Here is a 23,815-nt window from a genome sequence, read left to right on the forward strand (position 1 = left end):
TAATTATATACTATTAATTTATATATTCAAATTAATTTTTATATACACCGAAAAATGTTTGGTGCATTAAAGTTCACAATAAGTTAGTTAGTGTCCTTTATATGATCAAGATGATGACTAAAAATGTATTTTATACAGTAAATAAGTTGAAGAAAAAAAAGCAGACTTAATTGTTGCAGGTAAAAATATCTAAAAAATAAATATTATTGATCAGAACTTTTTAAATTTAATTTACCTGACCCAACCTATATACCCTATATAACTCATTGACAAATATAATCCAGTTAAAAAATGTTTAAACTTAATTACTCTCCACCACTTCTAAGAATTCTAAAAAAAATAGTCAAATAATTATTTTACACCACATCAAAAATTTTGGACTTATTTATTTAACTCAAATCTTTGTTCTAATTAAACTCAACATATGAAAATTAGTAATATAAACCTAACTCATGAATATCTGTAAATTTCACATAAAAAATTAGTCCAACCTTATATATCCAACCCACTCGAGTTCAAAATTTCTTTAAATGGGTTGGGTTTTTAATTTAGAAACGATTACAAGTTAGGTTAGATATAATTATGGGCCTAAAGCTTATTTAATTATATCTATAAATACTCCTATAAAAAATCATAAAATTAATGTTTTTTAAATATTTTTTGATAATTTTAATATTCTAATATTAAAAATAAAAAATAAATATGAAAAATATCATTTTAATTTTTTTTTATAAAAATATCATACACTTTATTATCAAACGCACACTAAAAGGAATTGATATCCTTAATGCATATAGCATGATTGACATTGTGGTAACAATTATTTTTTAAAATATTTTTTATTTGGAAATGCATTAAAATAATATATTTTTTTATTTTTTAAAATTATCAATAAATCAAAATAAAAAAAATACTAAAAGATAAAATTTTTAAAATAATTTTTTACAAAAATATTTTAACACCACAAAAATAAACCGCAACATAGTCCGTGTCATGTACATGGAGGCCCCATGGTGACCACCACCTAAAATTCCGAGCAAATTTAAATCTTGTTGGCTCGCACTTGACAGCAGGAATATTATTCAAAGCTAGCCAGGTCCCACTTCTCATCCCTCGTCCAACCTAATTTCTTTATCTGGTCAAACCTCAAAAATTCACCCATTCTCACTATAGGACACACACACAAATCCACAACATGATTCAAATATAGTTACCGTTAAGCCCACCAAACCAAAGCACATAAAAAACCCCTCAGCACAGTTATCCATGCCTTTTCAAATTCAAATCCTATTTTTCCAAATCCAATAAATTGCATCAAACAACCAAATAAATTGTCCTACCTCAGCAAAACCTAAACCCTAAATTCAAATTTCACCCACTCTGCTCTTGCTGCATCGTATGTTCCCATTACTATTTGCAGACATGGCAAAACAGGACTTTAGATTTTAAGCACCAAAAACCCATGAAGAAGCTCGATTTTTACTATAAAAGCCACACTCTTTGGAAACCAAACCATAAATTTCATCTCATTGAAGATCCTACCTCCCTTCTGCAACTTCATTCAAATCTCTCACAGTTTCCAAGAAAGCAAAAGAATCCCAGTTATATAAATCTTTCCCAAAACCAAACCAACATTCAGAATTCAAATCCACTCCCATTAAAGACTCGCCTATAAACCCTCTCAAAATTATCAAAGTTGGAATCTTTCTCTGTTTCTATACCGAAGTATGGCTGGTTTCAGAAAACCCACATTGCCAAACCAATCTTCATACAACTCCGTTTATGTTAATCCCCTCACTGACTCCAAACACCATCATACTTGCAGTGAAGGTGATCTCCTTACAAAATCGTTCACTGACAACAAAGAGAACATTGATAACACTGCCAAGTTTGGCGGTGTTGACAAAGAAAATGCAGTGCCCAACAACTCAAAACCTTTGTCTACAAATGGGTCTCTCTCTGTTTTGCCAAAGCCACAGTTATCCAATATGAAGTCTTTGTCCACTGGAAGAGTCCTAAAGCCTTCTTCTCTACAGTTGTGTATGCAAATGAATGAGCCTGAAAAGGTTTTTAAGTCTAAAATTTGGGACTCTGCTGAGTCTGAGAAGTCAAATTCTGTCAATATTTGGGACTATTCAGATTCTGAGGCTGCTCCAGCTTCTTCTTGGTCTGCATTGCCTAACAGGTCTTTAACATTTTTTTCTTTTTCACTTCATGTTTGTGTTCTGTGTTCTTTTTTTTTCTTTTCCTTTCTGATTTTGATACATAAATTTAGTAATGTGGGTTTGGGTTTCAGGGCATTGTTGTGCAGGCCATTGCCACTGGACATAGGGAGATGTACTTGTGTTATTATGAAGGAAGCATTGCCAGAAGGGTTAGATGGGGGTACATTGTACTCACTCTACACCAATGTAAGCTGTTCTCTTACTTGTATATAGTTTGATCTTTTCTTGTCTGAATTGGTGATATTAATTTGAACTAATGTTGCCAGTGTTCACATTGAAGTTCCATTTTAGAGCGAGTCTCTTTCGTGGCATTTGGTTCGTCTAGGATTTGGAATGGAATAGGAATAAGATTCTGATTCTAATTTCAGATAAGATTTATATTTTAATTTTATATGAAATCAACTCAAGTAGAATCTTATTCTTACAAATAAAGGGAGATATAATATAATGGTTGGTGCTAAGAGCTGCTGAGCCTGTTGTGAATGCCACATCAACCGTCTATAGCTTACAAGTTACATGCATCATGGGATCTACCAGCATGTGTGGATTATGAATGGTTTAGATAGTACATTCGTGATAGGTGCGGTTGCCCCTAACAGTTGGTTAATATAATACTTCATTTCCTTGGAATTTCCAATCTTACTATTGGCAATCCAATCATTATTATTTGTACATGTCTTTCCTGTTCCTGACCTATCTGGAACAGTCTTGGAGTTGAATTGGAGTTTTAAGATGAACTCGTATGCTTGGTACAAACCAATGTATGTGAGTCATTTGTGCTACCTGTTTTCATTATTTGAAGAATAGATTAAATATTCTTTTTTAAACATTGTAAAGTGAACGAATAGATTAAACCATTCTATACTTTACAAATCCAAACTATATAGGTTAGTTTTGTTAAAATTTGATAATTATTTGGTGAAAGCTCACCATGTGAAATGTTGATTCTTAGCAAATATGACCCAAACTGTGCTTGTCGCGGATGATCTATTTGATTTTCTATAATTCATACATGCTATTGAGTCCCACTAGCATATGTGGCCATGGATGGTCCAAACGGGGCAGTCGTGACAGGTAAATATGTCAAATTTCTAAGTATATTCTTGTTGATGATGTGATTTTTTTTTAAGTAGTGGCCAGGTAAATTAGTGGATGGGCTAAAACGAGTGAAATAGCTACCAAATTGATTGAATTGTTTGTTTATTTCTCCTTGCTCACCAAGTTTTGGCTACTATACCGAGAGTATCACTTATTTAGTCTCGGTGGAAGGAATGAGGTTGCCTAGTCAATCTAACTCGTGTTTTTAAATCAAAAATATCAAAATTAATTTTTAAAAATTTAAAAATAATATTTTTGATTTGAAAACACAGGTTACATGTAATAATAACCCCATTCCCAAGCAATTTTTTAATAGAAAATTAGTTTAAGAATATGATTGTCATTTTTATGCTAAAATCTAAATTTCAGAGCCTTCTGTACACCCATTCTTGTTCAAAGACAAACCTCTCAACGGTTGTGTTTTTGCACCACCTAAAACCACGTTTCTTCTCATCTATGTATAATACTCAAACGCTTGGTGAGCAAGGAGAACAAACTCGATGGCTACCTACACTCTTCCGTAATCATCACACCATTTTTCTTAGCCACTACTCCAAGAAAATGAGCCATGTCACCAATAGTCCAGATGTAATTGCATTTCATAAAAGGTTGTCCGAAACAAATAGAATTGGAAGAGCTTCTCAAGAATATGGTATGGAGTGTTCAACAATTATAATACTTGTGAAGGATGTCATGCATGGTCTTATGGAAATTTCGTTTAGACATAAATCTAGTGATTTCAATTATTTCCAATAACACTCTTGGCAAGTACATCACGAGATGGAGGTTGAAGTAGTGAAAAGAACTTGTTATCACAATAATTCATGGAAAGTGTAGTTTTGGTTCAAAACAAATAAAATACAAGAAAATATAGACACATCCAACTAGTTTAGGACAAAGATTTAAGCTTTGTTTGGGATTTCTGCATAGCAAGTGCCAAGTGCTGTGCAGTCTCGAAAGCATCCTTTATGCTTCAAGGGGATGGACAACACCTTCTGTGTAACACTCCCAAATGGGGGTCTTGTTCTGTTGGATCTTGATAAAAGGCTGAGGATTGGAGATTGTAAGTGGCAATTGATTAACTTTGCTCAGTTAAAAAGGATTTTGCCTTTTTCTGAAGCAACAGATTGATTTAAACTGACAAATTCTCCTCATTATACCAACTATTGAATAGATTGAATCCTAAAACCTTCCACGTGAGTATCATATTACTCAGGGTCCTAGATGTGTTCTGGAGGTGGTGTGTTTGATGGTCTATGCTGAGTGTTCATTTCAACATTAGTATGCGCATCATATACTTCTGTCAATTATCGGTGATGTTAATGGTAAGCAATTGCAATGGTGGGTTCTGAATGCTATAATTCTGCAATGTATAATGTTTTCGCAAAATTGAAATCAAGATATTGCGATTGGAGTACTAAGATTATCTTAATTAGGATTTGGGATTTATAGCTTCTGCATTCCTGCTTAACTGTTGTACCAATATCTGTTTTCACACACAAATATAGCATCTGCAGTGCACAGCTAATTTGAGGAACTATGGTTGTGTTCTTATTAGGGAAGAGCAAGGCTTTCTACTATAATTTATAAACAAAATGAGACTAATTAATTCTGTTTGCCACTGCTAAAATCTAACATAATGATTAAAATTTCATGCTTGGAACTTTGATTTTGAATATCAAAACTACAGGAAGGGCATGGTCGACAGGATCGGAAACTAGCTATAGCTCACCATAAGAGGCGTAATGGAAAGTCAGAGTTCACTATAGCTCAGAATTTGAAGGGAGTTCTTTCTAGTTCAGATGATAGCTTTGTAGGAAACGTAACAGCAAACCTCATGGGTTCCAAGTATCACATATGGGATCAGGTTCGATTCCTTCAGACCTCGCAAATTTCCTGAATCACTTTTCCTATAGTATCTAAGATATCAGATATTCCTAAATCAATTAGAACAAAGATCTGTTTGATAATTTATTCACTAAAATGGCTGGCAATGTGCTTGTTGTTTGCAGGGTGGTGCTGTCAACTCCAAAAGGGGCAATCTACTTCTGGCAGTTGTTACGTAAGGCATACCCTCTCTCTCACTCACTTTCTGTGTTCTGTTTCCTCTCCACTAGTTGTTATATATTTCCCTATGTTTCTGTAGATTCAAGCCTACCATAGCCACTTGGACTGGAAGTTACAGAATCATGAGGGCATATGTACCAAAACACCAATCCATGCAGCTAAAGAATACAACCCTGGTGAGTTCAGGAGATTCTGAAATGTTAAGAGTCCTCACCTCTATATGAATGTGAACACGTATAATTGAAATTCTGTTGACATTTTCACTCTCTATTTTTCGATTCCATGAAGCCTTGCAAAATGGGATAATCATTTCATTCTTCTTCTGTCGTAGATGCAACATATTAATGGTTTGGCTAGGGACTGGGAGGGGAAAATGGACAAAGTACATAAGCTATGCTCAAGGACTCCACGATACAATAATGTGAGAGTACAGATTGTTTATTATGCGTTATAGAAGACGAACTTTTGGACTTCATTTTTGCTCATTGATTTGATTTATTTTTTGAATTCTCCAGATGTCAAAGCAGTACGAGTTAGACTTCAGAGATAGAGGAAGAGCTGGGCTTGGAATCCAAAGCTCAGTGAAGAACTTCCAGCTAACATTGGAGGTATCGTGAATTTCATCTTGAAAATTATATGTTGGAATAAACCGTTATAAAGTACCATCCAATTCCTGTGTGTTTGGATTCTGATAGCTGACGCTGCGATTTTCACAGGAAAATGGAAAGCAGACAATTTTACAACTTGGAAGGGTAGGGAAGTCGAAGTTTGTTATGGATTTCAGGTACGAACTATGCAGATCCATTTCTTTCTAGTGATGCGAAATCCATCGAAACACTTGGAGATATCCTCTAAGGAGGAAATTGAAAAAATAATGACACTCTTACATATCTTTCTTTTGCAGATATCCTCTAACAGGTTACCAAGCATTTTGCATATGTTTGGCATCCATTGACTCGAAACTTTGTTGCTCGATGTAACTGCAAGCTGACAACATCTTGTTGCAGTTCAACCTCAAAAAATTTAGTTCCTACTTTTTGCTTCTTGCATGTGCTTTTGATTCCGAGAAAAAGCATAACCGAAAAGAGTTGATGTTTTAGTGATAGTTAGCTAATGAACAATTTGATTAACTTATTGATATCTGAGCCTTTTAGATTTCAATGTAAATTCCATTTAAGTTTTGATGTCTAACTATTAAATTGTGTTCATGAACTCCATGCATTAATGTAAACAATGTGCAGTAATATTTCTTGAAAACATATGAATATTGATGAAATAAACTCTCAGTAACCAAAGCTGTTTTCTGCTAGTAAAAACCATTCGGCATCGAAAGCTATAGTTGATCCCCAGTTTTATGGGCCGGGGTGTCATCTAAAGCCTTAGTTTTGCACTGTAAAAGAAAATCAATTCTGAAAGAACTTGGGTCAGCTACTGCAGAGCAGTTTCATTTAACCTTGGCTAGATTAGTGCAATATTGCAGGAGCAGAGTCCCAGAGGTTGATGATGGGTGCCTCGATCCTTCTCTAACTCCAAAAATTCCCAAGTTCTCCAGTTCATGTAAAAAGCATAGTTATCAATCATGACTCTCGGTAACTTGCTGACTCGGGAGTCTGGCATAAGCAAAACTTGGGTGATCTATTGGATCTATATGCAACTCGGTAACTTGCTGACTCGGGAGTCTGACATATGCAGAACTTGGATGATCTAGTAAATCAATATGCAACTTGGTTAGCCTGGTCAGGGAACCTGGTTGAATAAACTGTAAAAAAATCTGAGATTTTTTTACCCCAAAATGACTTCATTTCATGTTTTTTTTTATCCACTTGAGCTTTGTATCGAGTCAAACTACTATGCTAAAAGGCCCTCATGATAAATATTTCAAGATTTGCAAATTCAATTACTGAGTATACAATGAAAAATTGGAAAATAGTCTCAAAACAAGAATTAGAGCAGCCTTTTTTAATGTAAAAAGATGGGGGAAAGTGTTGTATACAGTTAAGGAAACTATAGGAATAATTAATTACATACTTAGTCTCGAGGCAGGAATAACATAAATTTAATCAATTGCGTGTTTGGAATTAAGGGATTATGACTTAACCAGAGAAGATTAAGAGTTGGGGGCTTATCTAAAACTATTTTAACTAACTAATTGAGGATTAACTAACCAAACTCATTTTGCAAATGGGCCTAAGCACATGACAGTTGCTTCCAGGTGCTGGACAGGTAGTGCCTAGCATATTTTTAATTGTTCAATGAAATTCCATAGGAAGCAAAACAACTCATTTTTGAAACAAAAATAGAAATCGTGTAAACCATCATTTTCACCCATAACCCAGCTACTTCTTGCATAGCCAATAGTTTTACCACAGGTCAACTATCTAGCCAAACAACTCCCATTTCATGACGTCCAATTTCTGAATAAAGTAGGGTTAATCTGATCTTATTTTCCGACCCAAGGATTGCTTTCGGTGCCTAATACCTAAGTAGGAATTGATTTAACTTGGACAAGGACGAACCTGATCAAACCCAAAGTCAAAACCCCTCTTAGAATCAAGGGCAGAGCCGGACCGACTTTAATTTAATGCCATGATGATAATAGTTCTCTTCCATTGACTATGCATGATCATAGAGGATGAACAAATTAATCAGATTATTCAAAATATTTATTATAAAATTGATTCAAAATTAATTACCAAAGTTGAATCACATTTTGAATTTTAAAAAAAATTAAAACAAACCCGATTCAATTCGATTCTAGTTTTATATTTAAGAACCAAGAAAAAATCTCTTGAAAGTTTCTGGGATCAAAACCTATCAAAAAAATTCAAATAAAACTTATAGATACAGATTCAAACCGATCAGTTTCGTTGGAGTACTATCCGAGTCAGTTCCATTCAAGATTTTTTTTAAGAAAAAAAATCAATTCATGAATTGATTGAACCGATACTCTGTACCCCTCCTTCCTGCACCATTTAAGGGCATGAAAAGGTTGGGACGATGATGGCCATTAAAGCTCCAACGCTAACTTCTAACGAACAATGTGGTCCATTATTCTAATTTTTGGAGCACCAGTAGTTTCCATAGTTTTGATTAATTTATGAAAATGTCATTTTCATGGATCTTCCTAACAACTGCCTACTTCCTAATCTCTAGTTAAAGAGCCTTATCAATTCAATTAAAGAATCACAAAGGAGATCAGAGCCTAGTTAAATCACCAACGAAGTTAAAAATAAAACATAAAAAATCATGAATCATCCGATCACCAGTCGATGATCTTTTCAATCAAGCAACCTTTCTACCATGAAAAGTAAATATAATTGTACTTGTTGTTAACCACATAGAACCCTAATGTGCTTTACGATTTAATTAATATGGTTAGTTTTGAAACTAATATTTAAAAAAAAAAAATTTATAAAAATTTTGATGATGAAATTTGATTTTCTCGATTTTTTTTAAGCTGAGAAAAAAAACTAAAATCAATAAAATATATGGTTAAATGGAAGTGTGAAACGCAAGAGGTTTCACAATATAAAACTTTATTCAAATCACTAGAAAGGTTTATTCAAACTTCTGATTCAATGCGGTTTTGTTTGTTTTTGTGTTTCAAAAATGTTTTTGAAAAAATTTAAAATTTTTTTATTTTTTCTTTGCTTTAAATTAATATTTTTTAGTGTTTTCTGATCATTTTGATGCGCTGATATCAAAAATAATTTTTAAAAAATAAAAAAAATATCATTTTGATGTATTTTCAAATTAAAAACACTTTAAAAATCAATCGCAATCACATTTCTAAACAGAGAAGTAACGTCTCTCGGGATAATATCAAAAATATGTGTAGTTTAAAAAAACATTAAATTAATATTTTTTTTATTTAAAATTATTTTTAAAAAGTACCTTCCACGCTACCAAAAGCACACTCAAGCTTAATTTATATATACTTCTTTATCACTGGAACATTATTGCTCCACAATTCTTTATATAAGCAATTGAGCATGCATCAGTGTGTCACAGCTTATGGAGAAGGCCATGATATATCATTTTTATATATGATGTCCTTTTCAGCGTACGTGATCTCACCTTATTATTAATATATAATTTTCATGCGAAATATATCAAATTAATCTACTATTCACAAATTATTTTTTCGGCAAAAGTGAACCGTGTGATCAGAAGTAAATGTATTTTGAATTAAAAAAAAAAAAAAAAGAGGCCATCACATGCCAAAATGTCTTATAATTAATCGAAATATTGATAAATGAATGTCTAACTTTGTCTATATCTACATGGAAATGAAACAATAAAAATTAGCAAACTCTCGTCTTTCCAAATTGTAATCCAAGAAGAGAGGCATTGTGCCTAAAAAAACATGAATTGTAATATTTAATCTTACCCTTTTCATGATCATCATCGTCATCATCATCGATCTTTCCCTCTTGTCAACATCGATCCTTGACTCCATATTCACAAAACCAAAAATATTTATGTTGTGAGGATATTAGACTTATTTGGGCCAAATACCATCTCCTGTCCATCCAATTCGTAGTGGAAAATCGGCGAAGCAAATGGATTTAGCTCCCCGAAAATATTAATATCATCGTCATCAGTGTAACTACTAGAGTCTTGGCAATCGAAGACGGTTTGGATGTCATCCGGGAAGCTCCGGCGTGGCGGATCACGATCCGACTCGGGTGGCGTCAAGGGGGGTAGTGGCGTCAAGGGGCAATCTGCAGCCGATGTTCTTTCCAATATTTCCTTGAACTTGGAGGATTGCAACAAAAGCCCTAATGCTGATGATGCCGAGCCACCAGTGCCACCAGACCGGGCTGGATCAGTCAGCTCTTCCGTCCCATTAACATTCGAACTCTGTTGATGGGGCATGAAATCCAATTCAATCTTTTGGTCGAGGTTTTGAATCGGATTAGCATCACAATTAGGGTTTTGTTGAGGATTATTAACATTATTATGGTTATTGGGACGTAGCCATTTGATGTAGCGGCTTAGGTCAAAGTTTGTAACAGCATTAATTCCACGGTACTCTATAGCTGCCATATCATATGCTGTTGCTGCTTCTTCTTGAGTGGCTGAAAAGAGAACGCACATAAATAACTTTAGAGGTAGTATCGTCATCAAAAAGAATGTATGATCTGTAGGATAATATAAATATGCATGCATATTTTGGTGGGGAGGCTTTGAAATTTAAGTTGCTGGCCTAGGTAGTTGAGGTTTGGTTCATCTATCTCCCACCCAACAAGATTTGAAAGCACAATGCGATTCCTACCCCTCTATTTAATTTAAAATCAAATTCATTAATTATATTCATTACCAACTATATCTAACCGAATATTCTATCGATATCTAAACTGTATTCCCGTCAACATATAAATTAGTGGCGAGAATTACACATCAATTAAATATCTTATGAAAAAACACTGAAATAATATCCACATAAAATAAAATTTTGCCCACCACTTTTTCCATATCATATTTGTTTGCAAGGTCTAATTATACTATGGGGTCACCTGAGTTATTGTGTATACTATGATGGTGAAGTGACATTGGTGCAATAGCTAGTATCATGACTCATAAAGAATTATCTAAGTGGATTTGGGCATGAAGACATTAACTAAAGTTAATTGTTTGAATAAAAGTTGTTTGATGTTTAAGTGAAAAGGATATCGGCATTGAGTTTTTAATTATCTAGCCCTTGACTTAATTTCCTCTTTCATGATAATTAATTAGAGGTTTTCTTTTGGTGAGAGTTTTAAATTTTGTAAGGATCATGAATTTAATTCTTTGCATACTTCAGTAATAGCAACCTTAATTATTTCTTCTAGTCGGGTATTAAGGATACAGAAAATTAAGTAGAGAAATTAAAGAAAGCTCGTGCTATATGTATGTATATATAGTACTTAAACATTAATTTCCTTTATGATTAAATATATAGTTTAAAAGAAATAAATACCATATGTTCCAAGGTAGAGGTATTTGTTGCCGAAAACTCTGCCAATTCGAGCTTCCCATCTCCCATTATGATGGTGTCTGCATACCGATTTAGGATTTAGAATTTAAAATTTTAAATATCAAATACACGAAGCATGAATTTAATTATTTAAATATTGATTTAAGGCATGTAAATATTCGTACATGTCGTTTTGATTTATTATATTCTTTCACTATATATTATTTTGATTCATCGATATTATGTCCCTTTTTATAGTATTTTTTTTAAGACTTGTGTTTTTTTATTTATTTGACAATAACATAAAAGGTATTTTTTTATCCTTTGATAATAAAATAAAATATAAAAATATCAAATTTAAAATTTGACATGTGACGACCTGAATGAACACCACGTGTTCAACATAAACAAGTCCTAATTAAAAGATATAATAAAAGTAAAAAGAGATAATAAATCAAAATAATATATAATCGTCGAGGGATTGATACAGTGAATCAAAACGGTAAGGTACAAGAATATTTTCATATTTTAACTCTTTAAACACCAACCAATTAGATTTTCCTTTTTTACCATGACAATAGTCTAATATATTAAATTATTTACCTTACCTTATATATCACTAAAAAAAACTCCTGGGGTAGTGAAATTGTATGCCCGTCAACTATATATAAATACGGTATGTTCATCAATTTCAATTCTTGAAAAGTTACGTTTCTTTTTTTTTATTTTTTCTTTTTCGTTTGGTAAGGATCTTATCTAATTAGTTGAGAATATCAAGCATTAATTGCCAGAGAAGATGTGAGATTGATTTTATGCAAGCTCCAAGGGTATATAGAGGCAAACGAGGCCAATAAAGAAAAGAAAAAATAAAAAGAAAAATAGAGACAACTCTCATATTTTAACCTTCAAAAAATCATAAATATTTATCAAACAAATTAAATTTTGTTGCTATAAATACCTGGTAGCTAGCTAATAAATATTAAAGAATAATATAAATTATATTTTTAAATTCCTTCTACTTACAATACAATACCAAGCAACACTCATAAATTATATTTTTCTTTCTAAAAAAAGAAAACAAATGTATATTTCTCAAGATATAAATAAGAAAGAGCACACAAAATTCTGTAAGTAAATTACCTGGCCACGCCTCTATATTTGGACACCCCGCGTGAAAATCCACTACTTTTTCTGTAAATTCCATCAATTATAAACCATGAACACGGAATTAATAATTAAAAAGAATCTATACGATAAGCAATGATAGTTGTAAATAAATATCCAAAAAAAAAAACTATCTTTTATTTTAAATGATAAAATTCTTATAAAACATGAACACGGAATTGATAATTAAAAAGAATCTATAAGATAAGCAACGATAGTTGTAAATGAATATCCAAAAAAAACTATCTTTTATTTTAAATGAGAAAATTCTTATAGTATTTACCTCCTCAACGATCCAATATATTCTTCTTTTGACTGACCCTCCATCTCTTTGAGCTCTTCTTTGTAAGTTGACCACTGAAATTAATTTATCTCTTTAATTAAAAAAAAAAACAGAAAGGTAAAAACTAAAAGACAATGAAATAAAAAATTTCAAGAACAAAATAACTTTGAGTCGTGAAAATGTACAGGGAAATTGAGGATGGTATCCTGTCCCCAGTACTTTAATGCTGCCAAGTCATAGGCATGTGCAGCCGCTTCTTCATCATCATAGGCCCCTAATGAGAAAATCCAATATATCAAATGGTAGAAAAATATGATTTTCCGCTTTTTTTTAGATGTAATGTTAGGAAAATTGCAGGATAAGAAAAATATCTGATATATATTAAAGTACAGCAAATTAAGAGGATTTTGTATACGCACCTAGATACACTGTATACAGTTGAATTCCACCAGCATCACACCATTGAAGTCAAAGCGAAGAACAGTACCAAGAAAATGAAATGTGAAGTCAGAATGACAGTGAAAGATTTGGAGAGAAAGATGAAATGGGACTGAGAAGAGGAAGAGGAAGAACCTTGTCTTCCTTTCTTGTTCTGTGATTCATTCCAGCTGTTCTTATCCCACAAATGAGCCTCATAACGCCCGGTCCATCGATGCCTGAACAAAACATGTACAGAAATGAATCCAAAGAATAAGAAATCACCGAGTAAAAAGAAGATGAATCAAAGAATGTGATCAAATAACCTCGTCACGCCTCTGTAGATGGAGCTACGTTGAGGAGGAGAGTCTCGTGGCACAGTTTTTCGTGTCCGCTTCACCTTGTTTGTAGGATTTGTGCTAGTGTTCGCAGTGTCCTTCAGGCTTTGCTTTGATGTTTTTCCCATTTAACTTCGCCAAGAGAAGTGCACAAACACAGACACACGTAATTAAGGAAGAAGAAAGTGCAGAGAGGTAGATGCTGAGAGAGGGGATAATGACTAGCTAGGTCATCCAATGAGAAGGGAAGATTTTAGAAGAAATGAAAGAGTAGATGTGGAGGGGAGGAGGGGGTTCTTTAATGGGATGGCAGAATAGAGAGGGAAGCCGGCAGCTGGAGACGATGTTTTCTTGTGGCCGTCTACAAGCGGCTTTGTGTGCAGCCTCTTTCCCTCTTGTCCTTGCTTATGTGTGTTTTGTGAGTGTTATATGGGAGAAATTTTGTGACGACTTTTTTCTCCTTTGTTTTGTTGCCCTAGTGAATCAAGAAATTATGCTGTAAATAGAAATGTGATGCTTGGCTTAGGCAGCCCTAATTTGGTAGCAACCTCCCATTTATTATCCAGATTAGGTGCTAAGTTTTTTTAGCTCTTCCTCCTTCTCCATCGAAGAAGTTTGCTTCTTCTCTTCGGCCATGTGGAAATGGTACGGGTTGGTTTGATTCAATGGTGGGCTTTTGCTTTGATAAATCTTGGGTTGACCTTTTTGACACTCTAGAGCTTAGGCCAGCGTGAGGTGTTGCATTTATGGATCATACTGCCTGGTTTAATTAATGTTGCTATATAGCCTTTTCTTTTCTCAAAAAGTCGCCTGCTTTTTTTCTTTTTTTTAAGATAAGATGGATGCCGCTCTTTAATATTTGCATTATTCATGTTAGAATTACGAGAGGTCGTTTAGTGATCAAACTTAAAATCTCATATTAATTTATAAGGTCTTAGATCCAACTAGATTGGCCTGAGCAAAGATTTTCTAAGGATGATGCAATGACAGTGGCGTTTTTATTTAATAAACGAGAAAAATTTAAGGTTCAGGTCATTAACTCGTTTAATTTTAATAAACATGATTAATTTAATAATATAATTAAAATAAAAAATATACATACAATCACAATCGTATGATCAACTTAAAAATTAAGATACTACAAAAGATACCATTTTATTATTTAATAACAAAATAAAAATTATATGAAAATAAGATAATCCCACAAAAAATAAAATAAATTAAATTAAAATTTAATTTCCAACAAATTAAATATAAAAAAACTAAATTAAAAAAAAATTACCCAGTTCACTCGAATTACCTGTCATCTTATCGTGAGCCTTATATTATCATGCTTAGATCACCCATCTAATCTTTAGGTCAGGCTATGAAACGGCCGTGTTTCATAATATAGCCTGAGTGCTTAATTGAATTTGAAATTCGAAGTCAGTCACCGGTTAATATCATCATGCGGATTGCAAATATTGCAATTATTTTCCAATAATTTATACTTTTGGGCGAGACTAAAGAAAGTGTAGAGCTTTTCAACCACTCTCATTATTAAAATAAGTTGGTTAACCAAAACCCAAATAAAACGTTTTCGAGAGGAGTTCCTTGGGATTAAGATGATAGCCCAAGTAATTTGCATTTGACTTTTGAATTTTGAATTTTCAAGATTACACGTTTAAACCTTAACTAGGAAGATTAGATGCAGGAATTGAGGAAAGACAACTAATTAATCTATTGCAATGCTAAAAATCCATGGGAGATTCACTGCGTGCTTGAGAGTGTGGTTACAGTTGCGTTATAAAGTATTTTTCATGCTGAAATGTATTAAAATGATATTTTTTTTATTTTTTAAAAATCATTTTTGAAATCAGCATATCAAAACGATCCAAAACATACAAAAAAATTAAAATATTTTTGAAACATGGTTTGCACCGCGTCCCCAAACAACCTTACATTTTCATGACAAAAAAAAAAAATTCTTAAAAACCAGTCAAATTTGAACTTGAGCACACTATTGCTTGGTCTCCTTTAAGATCAACAGTTTAGGTCTCTCATTAAATATTTTAAAAAAATAAATTTCTTTGTTTTAAATTTTTTTATATATTAATATTAAAAATAATATAAAACACACTTTAAAAATTAACCTTTACAGCAATCTCAAACAACCATTCAGCTAACACTTCAGGCAATATTAAATTCTGTCAAGTGTATGCACAGGAAAAGTGGATACGGTGGAGCCTTCGATGGAACATGCAGTTGTTTTTCATAAATTGGAAATTAGAGATCATCGGAGATAAACTATACCCAAAACAAAAATGGGAATCAGCACACAAAGGGCTAGCTGCGATGGAGCATGGCATGGAGAGCTTGGTGTTCTTCTTTTACGTTGCTCGCCATTTCAGGACTCATGGCCATTAATGGCTACTAGTCTCTACTGAATAAATTAAGCGTTTTACTTTGGTGCTGTTATCTTCGGCTTCTTTAATTTGGACAATATAGAAAAACTTGATCGATTAATTTTAAATTTAACACTTTTTATCTGTTAAATTTTATTTATTTTAACATCTAATAGTTTAGGGGCTGAATAAAAATCATAATAATGAAATATAGTCATGTGGTGTTTGTACATGAATTAGCCTAAAAAATTACATCATTTATCTAAGTACAAGAAATAATGAAATATAACCCTGAGTGGTGTAAACTGTGTAACTTAACTGGTCAGCCTCTAGGTTTATTTTCTAGAAGTCACTAGTTCGAGTCCTACAAACCTCAGAGCTACTGGAGGCTTACATGGCCATTAATTTCAGGACTCGTGGTATCAATCGAAGTACACGTAAACTGGCTTAGACACCCATGTTAACCCAAAAAAAATAATGAAATATAATTTAAGAATATGGGAGGGGTCATATTGCTGGATCTTTTGTGGAGGAAATTATATAATAAGCATTTTTTTCAATATTTTTGGCAATTAAAATAATTTAACAGTGCTCTTTATATAAACGCCGTATAAAATTTTAACTGATCTTTTAAATTAATCGTGCTATACAAATAAAAAAAAACATATAAAAAAATCTTACAATTTTTTTCAAGAACTATTATTTTATTATTTGATATTAATATTTTTGATAAATTATTTTTTTAAAATTTTAAATCTGGGATATAAAAATAGAATTAATTGGAACTTTAAATGCATGCGACAATTGGGCACGAGGTGCTGTCCTTTTTGGTGTGCCATATTTGGCGACGGGCGCTTAATTTCCGGCATCGATCATATTCAAGCCAAATGGAGTGATGATGACTGCTGCCAATAAGGGATGAATCAATTTTAACCGAATTGAATGATTTTATAAACTATCAGGCTGAAAAATTCTAAAATATTGCTCAGATTAGTTTGGTTTCAATTTATAACTAAAAACCAAACCACAATTATCATCAACTTTTGAAAAAAATTAAAACATTTCTCGGTTTAGTTTGGTTTCGATTTACTGCTAAAAAACCGAATGAATCGGAAAAGATGAACACATCAAATTATTTGATTTTAAATCTTGTTTTCTCTGCCTCCACCAGCTATGTCACTCTCCCCGTCAATTCCCTTCGCATCTTTTTCATTATTTTGTATCTCTTTCTTCTTCTCTTTTCATCTTTTGCCCCCATATCCCACTTACAGAGAACCGTCTAAATCTTGTAATCAAGCTTAAATGCGAGCGTGCTTCAGGGGATGTAGATGTTGATGAAGTCAACGCGCCACTAAAGGAGCTTTTGGATTTAGCAGGCAATGGTAAATCCACATGTTCATGGGCACCCACCCACCACCAGTGCAAGTGCAGCAGTAAGTCACCAGAGAAGAATAGATTTGAAATGGGCCGAGGGGCTGGATTGCTAGGGGGTAAGCTTTTTGTTGCAGACATGGTGTCTATGCTGCATCTTATAACGTGGGATTTGGTGATGTCGATGGATTTGACTCTTGAGGGTTTTTTTTTCCTCCATTATAATGGGATGGTAATGGTTGGTTTGGAAATGGTGGATCTTGACTTTTCTAGATCTTTTTTTTTTTTTTTCCTTGAATGAGTGTGGTTGTTGGAACAAGAACACTAAATGAAAAAAACATTTTTGAAATTGTAGATGAGCTGTATTTTAAAAAAGAATTTTTTTTAAGTTTTAAATTATTTTTTTTATATATTTTAATTATTTTAACATACCATTTTTAAAATAAAAATATTATTTTGATGTATTATAAAAACAAATACTTTGAAAAACAACTTTTATCACATTTCTAAACATTTATTGTAATGATATAATAAAAAAATATATAAAATTATGATTTCTAATTATAAGTTTTATGATTTTTGTTTGATAGTTTTTGTTTTTCAAATTATTTTTCATTTGAAAAAATATTAAATTGATTATTTTTTTTGTATTTTTTAATGGTTTTGATGTGTTGATATTAAAAATAAAAATAAAAAATTATAATAAAATTATTTTAATGTATTTTCAATTAAAAAAAATCATATCACATTACTATGTACATATAATTAAATTGAGTTTTAACAACAATAATAACAACAATAAATATTAATATATGTATTATATCCTCTCACACACATACACAGGATATATAAAATTAAATTTTTTAATGTAAATTAACAACATTTTATTTTGTTACTCCTCTCATATGCAAATAAATTAAAATTTTCGAATACATTAAATTGATATTAAAAATATTTCTATAAAATAAAATTTAATTTCAGTTAATGTAATTCGAAAATTAAAAAAATTGTGATGTTATTGGCAAATCCACAATTTGCTGATGACTTAATTCTCCTTTATATAAAATTGAAGGATAATTTTGATATCTTAATAATAATTAAAAAAAAAAAAAACATGGTGGCAGTAGACTTGTGTTTATGCCAACATATAGCAGTAGCACACGGATCAGCCTGGCTTTAATTTTGTTGTGCACTTATGCTCTCTGCTATGCGTGGTCAACTGTAATTCTGTGCATGGTTTCACTAGGGATTTTACTTTTCTTTTTCCTCTTTAATCCCATCTAGTAGCCTAAATCAATTTATTTGGGAACGTTTTTGAAATCATTGTGGGCAAAAAGATTTGCATAATCTGAAAGACTGAACTAGAAAAAAATAAAAGGGAGAAGGCAAAATTTAATTAAGCATGCGGAGGAGCTGCTGCCGGAGCTTGCTAGGGTAGTGGAGGAGACTGGAGGGAAGAAAAACATTAACATTGATATTTTCTTTTCAACGTTGATTTTAATATTTTCATATGTGTCCCCAGGAAGACCATTGAATTCTAACCTTAGCATCATCACGTCACCAACCCCAAGAGTCAAGAACCACAGAAAGTAAAAAACTTCACATGAATTAAATCGGAGAGATACAGTACATACCCAAGATCATAAACTCATCTGGGTCTTTCTCATTTACCCAAAATCTTTGTTAAAACATGGAAGAATCCCAGTTAGAAAGGAACCCAAGAAATGGTTTCTTGGCTTTGGTGTTGAGACCAATAAATTGGCTAAAAATGCTTGGTGAAGAGTTGCATTGGAGTTTTGTGCTAGGAGTTATGATTGTTTATGGGATCAGTCAGGGATTTGCAGTTGGCATGAGTAAAGTTAGTACTAAGTACTATATGAAAGATGAGCAGAAGGTACAGCCATCCGAATTACAGGTGTATTTGGGGTTGCTTCAACTTCCTTGGGTAATTAAGCCTTTATGGGGTCTCCTCACCGATACACTTCCTGTTCTTGGGTACAGAAGGCGGCCTTATTTCATTTTTGCAGGTAAAAAAAGATACGTTTTTTTCTTTTCAATCTGGTGTTCTGCGTGTGTTTGTTTGCTGATAGGAATTTAAGCTCTTGATATTACTAAAGTTGTTCATTGGTGGTTTTTTTTTTCCGAATTGGATAAGTTTCAATCTAGACTTTCTTGAGATGTAGTCTATGATATTGCATCAAGTTTAGGAACAACTATGGACTGCAAATTGAGCTTTTCATTGAAGGCCCTAGACTAGGATTACTAAGATTATTACATGAGGATTAGAAAGAACATTTAAGCATCTATGGTAGTCATTAATTTTGTGAAATATAGAAAACCTGTTTGATTGAGAACTGCGGAATTTTAGGGCTGAGTTTAGTCAACAGTATAAGCTTGGATGATAAAAGAGAGAAAAGCATCAGACCATGATCACTGCACAAGAGAAACTGTTTAATGAACTCAGATTGATATAGGTTAAGCACATGGAGGAATCGGCTGTTAATACGAGTCATGGGAGTTCAAACAAGGTCATATATTTAGGTTGGCCTCTGCCCCTTGGTATCTTCTTTTAGAACAACTTCTTTGTGTTATTAAAATAGTGGAGAACACTGAAGATTAGTTAGTCTCTTTCATATGCATATTTTTCAGTTTAAAGTTTTGACTCTTTCAAATGCAATTGTGCACATATGGAAAATGCTGTAGTTCATTGAATTCTTGTTATATGTTTCCCTTACTAGATTTTAGTCCCTGTGTTTTTGTTTTTTGGTTATTATAATTTTTTTTTTCCTTTCAGTGATCATCTAAAAGTAAATGAGAGGCTGGCTTTTTTTGTAATATGACATGTAAGAGCATAATATTATGAGGACAGATAAAAGTAGTTGTTCAATCAACAAGTTCACCCCTCCCTTAATCTCAGGTTTTCTTAGCGTGACCTCGATGCTTGCTCTATCAATCCAAAGAAACTTGAGTCTTGCATTTTCCCTATTGTCTCTAATGGGGGTAAGTGCTGGGATAGCAATAGCGGATGTAGCCATTGATGCCTGTGTGACACAAAACAGCATAAGTCATCCTTCTTTAGCTGGTGATATGCAAAGCTTGTGTGGATTCAGCTCTTCCATTGGAGCACTGGTGGGCTATTCACTCAGTGGCTTTTTGGTTCACCTAGTTGGCCCAAAGGTCAGTTTCTGTGCACATATTACTGTGGCTATGTTCAATCCTCGATAATCCGTTTGCTTTCCTTTTAGGTAGTTAATAAATTAGATTACTGTCCATCTTCAGTTAACAATTTAATTCTTAACCCCATGGAGTTGGCCTGGTGGTTAAATGCTTGCTGAGTTGTGTGGTTCAGGCGCATGTCTTGGATTCAATTCCCAGTGCTGCTAGGAAGGTGCAAACATACCATGCTTGGGGCACCTACATAGAGTCAAAACTTCTCATGAGTCCAGGGTTAATCCATCTATGGAGGCTTTCCTGCTTTAAAAAAAACTCTCGTATCTAGATTTGATAAAGAATCTGTGATGTATTGTCTATTAATAATATGAATTTGTAAATAACGGTTAAAAATCTAGTTCAAATTCTTTCTGATCTGTGGTAGTCAGGCTGTACTGCTTTTTTTCTTCATTTTATCCTCTCCATAATCTGTCAAGTGTTACTCTTACCTCACAGGGAGTGTTTGGGCTTCTCAGTGTGCCAGCAGGCCTGGTTATCTTGGTTGGAATGATGCTGAAAGAATCCCGTGTTCATAAATTTACGCACAGAGGAGTAAGGTTCTGTGACTGTGTCTTCTTTTGGCACAATTTATATCACTGCTTTCTTCCATGCTCACATGAAGTCATTGGATTAGGTAAATGAGAAGTTTCTGGATGCTGGTAAGGCCATGTGGACAGCACTGAAATTCCGTGATGTATGGAGGCCATGTCTATACATGTACTTGTCACTTGCTGTGAGCTTGAATATTCATGAAGGGATGTTCTATTGGTATACAGATGCGAAGGGAGGTCCATCTTTTTCACAGGTACTTGCCTTTCATCTTTTGTAAACAAAAATATGCTGGAGAACTCGTGCAGCTGATTTTTCTTCAATGTTATCTAGTCATTGTCTTCATTTTAGCATGGAAACCAAGAAACCACAAATAAAAAAAATTATACGTGAAAGCACTTCTACCTAGTTCCTTCGTTTTTCTTTTCTTGTTTGGGTAATCACATGTCATGGGATATTTTGTGTGCATTGGAATCAACTGAAACTCCACATTTACCAATATATCATTTTAAAACATTTTCAGCTGCTCTTTTTGAGAACTGAGGAACATTTGCTATTTTGCTCAAATACCTTTATGTATGTCAATCAAAGTGATGAAATATATACAGATCCTAAAATTGAAAACTTCTGCAAGAAATCTAGACTTTCTGGAGTTCAAAAAAGCCCCCAGCAATAGAAGAGACTCTTGAAGCTGCAACCTTTTCCCAAGAATTCTGACAACTGGACAAAAATTTAGGGTCATGGCAGTGGATGGATTTGAAAGTTGAAACGAACGGTTAGTAGGATATAGTGCATATCAACTCCATTGTTTTTGTTCATGTTCAATCCGTTCCAGAGATGATTTATTTAGTTCTTTTATCAAGCTTTTTCGTCGTACAATCATTGAAGGAGCTATGTGGTAGAAAACTAGTCAGGTTATGCATCTTACATGTCTATTTTTCCTTAGGCCCATGTTGTGATGCAAGCTTAACAGGTTTGCCACGTGCACTCATTTGGAACCCCAGCATGGATTGTTTGCATCTAAGAACTCCAATCTGTCGCTCATCACCTACCATGAGATATCTAGTTGGCTTAATAGTGATTCTGAGCTGGGTTGTTCTGATGTTTTGTTTTGGTATGGGATGCAGGTCCATTAAAAACTTTATGTCCTCTCCATCCAAAACACAGCAGTATCGAGTGTTAGAAAACAGTATTTCACCAGACTTTCATTGCCCATATAGTCTCAGTTGTGTCACTTAACTAGTGTGACATCTCTCTCAATTTTACGAATTGAAGTCGAGCGATGTGACTTCATAAACTGCTTGTGAAAGTCTGAACTAAATTATCAAAGTGAAAAACCATGAGGACAAAGTTGAAATATGGTTGAAACTTGGAGGATTAATTTTGCAATAGAATCTTATTTAATATATATCATCCATTGCCAACAACAGATTTTTTATAAGATGCAAAAATTACATGCTTGTGTTTTCTTTCCCATTTGTATGCTAGAATTTTTCACAAATATTTTGTGATAACTTCACACACTTGTTATTGAATGTTCATTTTGGTTTGCCAAGTGTGTCTCTATATCATCACTCAATTTCCAGAATATTTCTTAAATGAAATGCATCCAAATGCATAATTCTCACTATGTTCAGAAGTTTCTATTTGCAACGGAATGCAAATCGTAGATAAGTAACTCCTGTTATATATATTGTATGCAGGAGGTTGTTGGGTCCATATTCTCGGTGGGTGCAGTTGGCTCCCTCTCTGGGGTCCTTATCTACCAAAATTGGTTGAAAGACCATCGTTTTCGCGACTTGCTTTTCTGGTCTCAGTTGTTGTATGGTGCATCAGGGTTGCTAGATTTGATATTGGTGTTGCGTCTGAACTTGAAAATTGGTTTACCTGATTATTTCTTTGTTGTGATTGATGAAGCCATTTCTATGATGATTGGACGCATTAAATGGCAGCCTCTTCTTGTACTTAGTTCCAAGCTTTGCCCTGCTGGTATAGAGGGCACTTTCTTTGCTTTGCTCATGTCAATAGACCATGTTGGTTTGCTTTCATCAACTTGGGTAGGAGGTCTCTTACTCAAATTCTTGAAGGTTACACGGACACAATTTGACAATCTTTGGGTGGCCATTTTAATCCGGAGCCTCATGAGAATAATTCCAGTTTTTCTGCTGTTTCTGATACCTAGAAGCGATCCAAACTTATCCATTCTTCCAGAAGAGATGTTGAAGACCAAAAAAGGTGACAATAGACTTGAATCTGAAAACACCGAGATGGTCTCCCTCGCTGATAGCACTTGAATGGCGTCACTTAATCCAACAATATAAAAATGCTTCTAGGAGCCTGACAGTTTCTGAATGAAGACGTGATTAAATCCTCAATTTTGGCTTCCAAGGAAGATTTTTATGTTCATTTGCTTAGAATTACTACTGTTGATGCATCACCTTGAGAACACAAAGGCTTCTCCACTAGAAGTTCAAAACAGGACATAACTTTCTGCTGCAGGCTGTCAACAGAGTGTCCCGTGGAATGCCTCTTGTCAGAAGTCATCCCTCCTTGATAATGCTTTCAATATAGAAGACAATGTTATTCTTTGATTGTCTGATATTTCTGGTGGACAACAACATTTCAGAGATAAGATCAAGTCCATCCTGCCACGGTCAAAATCTAATTTTCACGAACGCTGGAATCAATTTGAACAACAGACATTATTGAAGATAATAGCTCCAAATTAACATTTCAAAAACTTCGCAGGT

At 33.5% G+C, this 23,815-nt stretch overlaps 3 protein-coding genes across 3 annotated transcripts; 2 read left to right on the forward strand and 1 right to left on the reverse strand.

Annotated features, from left to right (window-relative positions):
* The first annotated feature begins 1,305 nt into the window (after positions 1 to 1,305).
* On the forward strand, positions 1,306 to 6,602 carry LOC7476784 (tubby-like protein 8). Its single transcript, XM_002299123.4, has 9 exons — positions 1,306 to 2,185; positions 2,297 to 2,411; positions 5,014 to 5,190; positions 5,336 to 5,385; positions 5,470 to 5,566; positions 5,722 to 5,811; positions 5,906 to 5,998; positions 6,107 to 6,174; positions 6,295 to 6,602. The coding sequence occupies exons 1-9, from the start codon at positions 1,728 to 1,730 to the stop codon at positions 6,368 to 6,370; spliced, it is 1,224 nt and encodes a 407-aa protein (XP_002299159.1). The 5' UTR covers positions 1,306 to 1,727; the 3' UTR covers positions 6,371 to 6,602.
* Positions 6,603 to 9,608: 3,006 nt separating this feature from the next.
* On the reverse strand, positions 9,609 to 14,285 carry LOC7455773 (AP2-like ethylene-responsive transcription factor At1g16060). Its single transcript, XM_002297643.4, has 8 exons — positions 13,540 to 14,285; positions 13,370 to 13,452; positions 13,216 to 13,224; positions 12,982 to 13,070; positions 12,797 to 12,870; positions 12,490 to 12,540; positions 11,353 to 11,429; positions 9,609 to 10,471 (listed from the first exon to the last, which is right to left on the reverse strand). The coding sequence occupies exons 1-8, from the start codon at positions 13,677 to 13,679 to the stop codon at positions 9,870 to 9,872; spliced, it is 1,125 nt and encodes a 374-aa protein (XP_002297679.2). The 5' UTR covers positions 13,680 to 14,285; the 3' UTR covers positions 9,609 to 9,869.
* Positions 14,286 to 18,496: 4,211 nt separating this feature from the next.
* Positions 18,497 to 23,805, forward strand: LOC7476783 (probable folate-biopterin transporter 3). Its single transcript, XM_002299122.4, has 5 exons — positions 18,497 to 19,333; positions 20,224 to 20,483; positions 20,973 to 21,068; positions 21,151 to 21,321; positions 22,769 to 23,805. The coding sequence occupies exons 1-5, from the start codon at positions 18,997 to 18,999 to the stop codon at positions 23,357 to 23,359; spliced, it is 1,455 nt and encodes a 484-aa protein (XP_002299158.4). The 5' UTR covers positions 18,497 to 18,996; the 3' UTR covers positions 23,360 to 23,805.
* The last annotated feature ends 10 nt before the right edge of the window (positions 23,806 to 23,815 follow it).

The sequence above is a fragment of the Populus trichocarpa genome, chromosome 1 (genome assembly GCF_000002775.5).
Source record: "Populus trichocarpa isolate Nisqually-1 chromosome 1, P.trichocarpa_v4.1, whole genome shotgun sequence".
NCBI lineage: Eukaryota > Viridiplantae > Streptophyta > Magnoliopsida > Malpighiales > Salicaceae > Populus > Populus trichocarpa.

Excerpts from the sequence above, each read along its gene's own strand:
- LOC7476783 (XM_002299122.4), top strand. The coding sequence starts at position 18,997 with ATGGAAGAATCCCAGTTAGAAAGGAACCCAAGAAATGGTTTCTTGGCT. Across the intron at positions 19,334-20,223 it reads GCCTTATTTCATTTTTGCAG|GTTTTCTTAGCGTGACCTCG; the intron begins GTAAAAAAAGAT and ends CCTTAATCTCAG. Across the intron at positions 20,484-20,972 it reads TTCACCTAGTTGGCCCAAAG|GGAGTGTTTGGGCTTCTCAG; the intron begins GTCAGTTTCTGT and ends CTTACCTCACAG.
- LOC7455773 (XM_002297643.4), bottom strand. The coding sequence starts at position 13,679 with ATGGGAAAAACATCAAAGCAAAGCCTGAAGGACACTGCGAACACTAGC. Across the intron at positions 12,871-12,981 it reads ATACCATCCTCAATTTCCCT|TGGTCAACTTACAAAGAAGA; the intron begins GTACATTTTCAC and ends AATTAATTTCAG. Across the intron at positions 12,541-12,796 it reads TATATTGGATCGTTGAGGAG|AAAAAGTAGTGGATTTTCAC; the intron begins GTAAATACTATA and ends TGGAATTTACAG.
- LOC7476784 (XM_002299123.4), top strand. The coding sequence starts at position 1,728 with ATGGCTGGTTTCAGAAAACCCACATTGCCAAACCAATCTTCATACAAC. Across the intron at positions 5,567-5,721 it reads AGCTAAAGAATACAACCCTG|ATGCAACATATTAATGGTTT; the intron begins GTGAGTTCAGGA and ends CTTCTGTCGTAG. Across the intron at positions 5,999-6,106 it reads ACTTCCAGCTAACATTGGAG|GAAAATGGAAAGCAGACAAT; the intron begins GTATCGTGAATT and ends CGATTTTCACAG.